Source organism: Colobus angolensis, unplaced genomic scaffold (assembly GCF_000951035.1).
Source record: "Colobus angolensis palliatus isolate OR3802 unplaced genomic scaffold, Cang.pa_1.0 Scaffold20, whole genome shotgun sequence".
NCBI classification, from domain to species: Eukaryota; Metazoa; Chordata; class Mammalia; order Primates; family Cercopithecidae; genus Colobus; species Colobus angolensis.
Window position 1 is genome coordinate 9,560,292 of NW_012115155.1, and position 7,271 is coordinate 9,567,562.

A 7,271-nucleotide genomic window follows, 5' to 3' on the forward strand; every position below is an offset into this window, starting at 1 on the left:
ATTTAAAATAACAGCATCAAGATAAAAATATTGTCGTATCTGTAGCGTCTCTATTTATGTATTTATTTTTCCTTGAAATAAAAATGTTCTAAAGTTACATTGTTTTCCATGCTGCCCGTTGTATTACCTCTCACAACTTAGGCAACAAAATTTTACGTAGTCGTATTTCCAGTTTTTATACGTCTGCTCCACTCCGTATTTAGATTTGGTTAGAAAATCTGATTATTCTTGATTTCACCAGGAGCTTTCTTTTTTATTTCTTCCAAATAAAAACTAATAGTCAACTTCATCAGGCATTATGACTAGAAAATTAAGCACTCACGGAGAGAAAAGTAAGAATACAGTCATTTTATTTTATTTTATTTTTGAGAGAGGGTCTCACTCTGTTGCCCGGGCTGAAGTGCAGTGGTGCCATCATAGATAGCTCACTGCAGACTCAACCTCCTGAGCTCAAACGATCCTCCTGCCTCAGTCTCCCGAGTAACTAGGACCATAGGTGTGCACCACCACGCCTGGCTAATTTTTGTATTTTTGGTAGAGACAGGGTTTCACCATGTTGCCCAGGCTGGTCTCGAACTTCTGGCTCACACAGTCCTCCCACCTTGACCTCCCAAAGTGCTGGGATTACAGGCGTGAGCCACCGCACCCAGCCAGCCCTTTTAAGTTTGAGCCCTTTAATAGGATCTAAATCTGGTGCTCAGGATAAAATGTCACCTCTGGTGCTTTCTTCCCATAATTACAGTATTACAGAGGCATTCTTAATGTTCCCTCTTCAAATCAGAAACAGTAAGTTGAAATTGCCTTCAACTTACTGTTATGGCAATTTGAACCCAGATGCCAGTATTAGAGAACATATACTGGAGAACGGAATATGTAAGTAAACCACCATTTCCCTATAGAAGTAAATGCATAGGATACTGCCAGTCATTAAATATTGAGTCTAGCACAACGTATGAAGCACAAAATTTCAGTGCCACTGGTTTTTAAACAGCTGTTTCCCCCAGAGAAAGGGCAACCTCTGGTCTGCACCAGTAAAACAGCAACCTTTTTACATTACTTTGCATAAAGATTTACAAGTGTCCCAGGACCTGGGAGGCCAGTCTGTAACGAGACAGCCTCCAGTGACTTCGCTTTCCTTCTCCACGGCGATCAGCCACACACAAGTAGCCACTGCGTGTCGGCGAGCTGGTCTGCCAAGTCAGCCCAGGTTTAAAATCCAGGCTTACTTTCTGTTAACGAATCGCACATGGATGGGCCCCCCTGGCGCCAGGAGCCCGTGGGTTCTTGCGTGAACAGCTTTAGTCTGAGAAGATGTTTTGATCTCAAAATGTTGAAGCAACTAAGAAGAGAAAGAGAGAGAAGGGGTCAGAATTGGGACAGCAGAAAATTCTCAGTGCTCCCTGAATGCTTTTACTCTTCCTGTGGCGGCACTGGGCTGCAGAGAGCCCAGGCGATGAGCACCCACATCCAGCTTTTGGAGGCTACAGAATCTCTGGGTCAGCAGGAAGTCCGCTGTTTGGAAACAGAATTTTAGATCCCGTACCAGAGCCTCGCATGTCCACTGAGCAGCGTGCAGCCATGAGACAGAGATGCAGGCAGATGCTCAGATGACTTAAGTTTCATTTGCCATTTCAAATTCTAACTCTGTTGCTTCCACTTCAGGTCTAGATGAAGAAGCCATCAAAGGAGCAGGGGGAAATGCGGAACAAAGTGAAATTCCGGGTTTCCTGCTGGTTCCGAATCTGCAGCCACTTCAGACCCGGCCAGAAACAGAGGCGGAGAGAGCTGAATCCTCCAAAAGACTTCGTCGTGCTAACATCCTGAATTTAAATATTCTTGGTTCATACCTTTGATTCAGTTTCTCATTTCTACAGTTCAAAAGCAGAACCAGCCCTGCCTCCCAGGATAAAACTAGAACGTACCTACATGGTGAGTTTGAAAGAACACCAAAGTATCCATCACCCTAAAGCGATTATCTCGCCCACCGGCTGGCCAGGGCTTGATGTTCAAAGTCAGTCCTGGGCTTAGGAATACAGGTAACCTGCTCTAAAGACTTCTGTCCACGGACAGGCTCCTGCGGGGAAGAGGGCCTTGCTTTCAGCCCATTTGGACAGGGCAGGGGGCAGATGAGCTGGTGACACCATAGTCTCCTACTCCTACTTAGGACCCAGGCAGTCCCCGCCCTGCCCTTCCTCTCTCTCCAGTTTTGTCTCCCAGGCAAAGAAGCTGCAGCCAGGATGGGCTAGGGCTCCAGGCTGGAGTACCATGGTGTGATCACGGCTCTCTGCAGCCTCAACCTCCTGGGCTCAAGTGATCCTCCCACCTCAGCCTCCTCAGTAGCTGGGACTACAGGCATGCATCACATCTGGCTAATTTTTTAATTTTTTTTGTAGAAACAGAGACTTGCTTTGTTGTCCAGGCTGCTCCCAAACTCCTAACCTCCAACGATCTTCCCACCTCTGCCTCCCCAAGGGCTGGGATTATGGGTGTGAGCCACCACGCCCGGCCTCTAACACTATTAGAAGGGGAGGTAGAGCTCTCCGCAGAGCCTAATTTACAATCAGTTGTGCTGGTAAGAGTGAATAGTAGTGAAAAAGGAATGAATGATGAGATTGTTGATCTTGGTTTGTACCTTTGATTCCATTTCTCATTTCTATAGTTCAAAAGCAGAAGCAGACCTGCCTCCCAGGGTAAAACCGGAATGTACCTGCTCGGTGAGTTTGAAAGAATACCAAAGTATCCATCACCCCAAAGCGACTATCTCTTTAAGATAATCTCTTTAAGATATCTCTTTTAACATAATTAAGGGTCAGGCAAGGCACCAGGGCTCAAGGGTCAAGCCTTGCAATGGGGACGCAGGCGTAACTCACGCCTTTGTCACTATTAAAGAAATGAGCTGAACAGCATGTCTTCAGGCAGCTCCATCACGTGCTGGCATCTTGGTGAATCAGCCTAAACACCCAACTCCCTCCCGCTGACCTCTCAGAAACGCCTGCTCATTCCCACATGGTAGAGGGAAGACTCACATGTGGGTCTCCTCACATCAAGGCCAACGTGCCACACAGTATTTTTTCTTTTCTGAGTGGTTTGTTTGTTGAAAAAATTAAAACTATGTAGGAGACAAAAGACAAAAAACACTGTCCCCCAATGCTCAGGCAACGATGGAGCTCCCAAACCTTGGGCCAAGGTTTCCCGTCACTGAAACAGTCTTCTCCAACTTGCAGCCGAGGCTAACGGGTGGAATTTCCTCCGCTGTTGACTTTTCTTTTATAAAATTTCCTTCAGGTGTTATTTAGTTCCTGCTACAGCCTGAACCCAGATACAGTGAAAACCCAGAATTATGTATCTTCACGTGTGAGGTGTTCTCTAACAACACCCAGGGCTTCCTGATGTTTCACAACCTAAGAAGCTTGAGAACCAGTGCTCCGTGTAAATGGTTGGCTCGGTTAAACAAAGGAGACCAGCAAGAGAGCCACCGTGCCTTTCCCGGGGGACCTGCTGAGGGTACCTGAGAGGCCAGCTCCTAACTGCAGACCCAGCCACTAGAGGTGGAGGTGGGGTCCCCAAACCCCATAGGGCCTCGCGTAGACCTCCAGCGTTTCTCAGATTGTAGCCATGCACCACACCATCGTCATCGGCAGCAGCAGTGGATGCCCCACCCCTAACCGACCAAACCCGCGACTCTGCAGGCAGGGCTAGAAGTCTGCCTTGTAAGGCACTCCCTGCTGGTTTTCTGGTCCCTAGCATTTGAAGACCACTCATTTGACCCCCGCTTCCCTCTCTCCCAACCTGCTGTGTGATGGCAGGAGAGCTGCGCTCTGGGCCCCCGACACCCCCCGTGACACACACCCCATCCAAATCTTCAGGCCGTGAACTGTCGTCCACCCACACGATTCCAAGGAAGGAGTGAAGCAAGGCAGGAGGCCATGGGGTTGTGCCATGGTTGGGGGGCGGGGTGGGCACGGCAGATGGGGAGTCATTTTCAAGGGATTTCACGCAGAGCTCTTGTTTTTGGATAGGGCCTCACTCTGTCGCCCAGGCTGGAGTGCTGTGGTGTGATCAAGGCTCACTGCAACCTTGAACTCCTAGGTTCAAGTGAGCCTCCCACCTCAGCCTCCTGAGTAGCTGGGACCACAGGCGTGAGCCACAGTGCCTGACAGCTCTTGCTCTTAAGTTTCCAAAATCGTGTTTTCTTTTTAACCTGGAAGTCTTTATCCAGTTGAGCCCAGTAGAAAGAGGCCAAACCCAAAGGCCAGCGTTTGGCCTCCACGCCCTACCTGGATCACGACGAGGTGAATCTCCAGTTCTGCAATTCTCCGCCCTATGCAGCTGCGAACCCCATGACCAAAGGGGATGGATCCAAAATTGTCAACTCTGTCTAAGTCTCCTTTCCGCAGCCAGCGCTCAGGCCGGAACTCCTTGGCCCGAGGGAAGTTCTCATCCTGGTACGATGTGGCATAGTGGCAAAGGGCCAGCTGGGTCTAAGGAAATCAGGGATGACACAAAAAGGATAAGGAGCAGAATCACTCGAGAGCAGGGCAGGGCCCAGAGCCCTGGCAGGACAGTCTCCCGGGATGCTCCCTCCCGAGGGCCGCCTGGATCTACTCACACCCAGGATGGCAGCAGCTCCCTCCCTTCCCGCTCCACCGTGCACACCAAATGTCACTGCAACCACTGACAAGAACATCAAGCCCTGCAGAGACTCTCAGCAGTGACGCTACTTCCACACAGCCCGGGGAGCAGGCCAAGGAGCATGGGCGGCCCTGCTGGTGAGCAATAAGTTTCCAGAACTTTGAGATCACATCATCCCCTTCCTTTCTCCCAACACCCCATCTTCATCTTAAAATACATGCAAAAGAAAAGGAAACCTATTGATCTCTGCTTAGGGACAAAGACTTTCTGAAGGTAGAAGCAGATTCCAATTCAACCCCAACCCGCAAGGCCTGGCCACCCCTATGTCCCCCAACTCACGCCTTTCGGAATCAGATACCCGCCAATAACCAGGTCTTCCTGGGTGACCCGGCCGTTCCCTGGCAGCACTGGAAACAGCCTGCAGAAGAGCCAGCAGGGACAGGAACCGTGTGGTGACTTTCACAATATTTTTATTGAACATTCAGAACCTCGGATATATTCCCATTTCCATTAAAAATTCTTAAAAAGTAACACTTGATACTTTTTCAACTGAAACATTTTGCAAGGACCTTTGTGGCTTCTTTGCTGTCTTGCTTTGCCAGCAAGTATTCTGAGGAATGTGGAAAAGATTCCCAAAGCAAAATGTTTGCAAAACACAAAGCCAAGTCTTTCACATGCCACTGTGTTTCCAGAAGGGAAAATTCCAAGTTTCTAGTATTTTATGCGACCATGGCACCACTTTATCAAGAAATAGTTCATAGGACTTAAGGCCCCATGAAATGCATTTGGAGAAACGGCATTTTAGCCATCAGGTTATCTCAGAAAACACTGAATAAAACTGTAATTGATAAATACCAATAAACCCCACAGCCAGCTCCTGTTTTGTTTTGTTTTTTTAAATTTTGAGATTGAACAGCATGCTCTATAGGTTGAGGTCATTATCAAGTCAGCTGTGAAAGAATTCTTTAGTACATACTGCAGAAAACAAGCTTTGCTCTTTGTCACAGCACTTCCTCACAGAGGATGCCGTGTTTTGGGGAAGGGATGTCATCTGTCCCTAATCCCACCTCCTACCCAAACCATCCCCTCAACCCAGGACAGCCCACATCCCTCCGGCTTTCCCCTTTGTCAGGAAAGCCCTGTCTGGGAGTAAATGAGCCTCACTGGGTGGCTCCTCAACCCAGATGAGGACGTTCGCACAAGAACCATGAGGTTTGTACCCAGGTCTGGAAATCAGCAGAAAGCCCAAACTGTTTTCCTGACATATCGATCTTGTTTCATGTTATCTTCAGAGGAACAAAGTTAAAGGCCGTTGACCCAGGCATATGTTGGGAAACCCCCGATAAGCCAATTGGCTAAAGCAGGGACAATATTCAATGACTGCTCCAAAAATCTTTTTTTTTTTTTTTGAGACAGTCTCGCTCTGTTGCCCAGGCTGGAGTGCAGTGGTGCAATCTCGGCTCTATCACCTGGCTTCAAGTGATTCTCTTGCCTCAGCCTCCCAAGTAGCTGAGACTACAGGCACCCACCCCCACACCTGGCTAATTTTTGTATTTTTAGTAGAGACACAGTTTCACCATGTTGGCCAAGGCTGCTCTTGAACTCCTGACCTCAGGTGATCTGCCTTGGCCTCCCAAAGTGCTGGAATTACAGGTGTGAGCCACTGTGCCCAGCCCAAAGATATTTACAGAGAACAAGGATTATGTCGACCCATAAAACAGAATGGTCTTTCTGCTATTCTGACAAGAGCAGAGGAAAAATCACAGTCACGAACGTCCTCATCCTAAACAAGTCAGTCATGGAAGGCAGTTGGAGAACTTGTTACGATAGAGAACCAGGGACGTAAGGGACACAGTCTGTTGATAGATTCTGGCGAGCCTTTTACCTCAGGGTTTCCTTAAGGAGAGCTCTGACCAGCGGGACCTTGGGGACATCAGCTGCAGTTGGAACATGCCTTTCCCCTAAATTCTTGACAATCTCCCGGTACACCGTCTGCTGCACTTCTGGGTGCCTTGCCAGGAGGTACACTGTCCAGGACAAGGTGAAGGACGTCTAAGGAGAGAAAGCGGCAGACACAGGCAGGCAGTGAGTGACACCAGGACTGAAACAGACGCGGTGCCAGGTATGAAGTCCCCTGGGAATACACACAGCTGCAAAGTCAAACTCATCCAATTCCATATAGCACTTAATGTCTTACTGAAATGAAAGACTGTTTCCTTAATTCATGACAAAAAATATAATAATAATAACTGAACATATTTGGCAAGTGACATGGACTCTATGATTCGTGTGCTCCTGTCATGAAAAACCACAGGAAACATGATCCTGGAGCTTTTTTAATCACTGAAGAGCAGTATGTCAGGGACACTGTGGAGCCTGGAGGATCTGCTGGGACTTCGTGTGACCTTCTTTGCAGGGCTCACTCGCTGTGTGCCAGAAAGGGTCTCAGGCTGCCCCCCGGCATCCCCAGGCCCAGGAAGCTGGGCCCAGCCCACTCTGGCTGCCCTAATCTAGATATTGGAGTGCACAGGGGATCACTAGTTAGCCATCGTGTACTGCCTTCATTGAGGAAGGTCCACACAGAGCAAGTCAATAGCTTGTCTATACAAAGCAGTGTGTCTTTTTTTTTTTTTTTTTTT

At 48.4% G+C, this 7,271-nt stretch overlaps 1 protein-coding gene across 1 annotated transcript in view; it reads right to left on the minus strand.

The window, feature by feature from the left end:
• Positions 1 to 361: 361 nt before the first annotated feature.
• LOC105511519 (cytochrome P450 27C1) overlaps positions 362 to 7,271 on the minus strand; it is a 16,780-nt gene continuing 9,870 nt past the window's right edge. The window contains exons 5-8 of the mRNA XM_011941670.1: positions 6,518 to 6,684; positions 4,972 to 5,050; positions 4,278 to 4,481; positions 362 to 1,339 (exon numbers count right to left, since the gene is read on the minus strand). Of these exons, the coding sequence (XP_011797060.1) occupies positions 1,223 to 1,339; positions 4,278 to 4,481; positions 4,972 to 5,050; positions 6,518 to 6,684 (567 nt within the window). The 3' untranslated portion in view covers positions 362 to 1,222. The remainder of the gene's footprint in view (positions 1,340 to 4,277; positions 4,482 to 4,971; positions 5,051 to 6,517; positions 6,685 to 7,271) is intronic.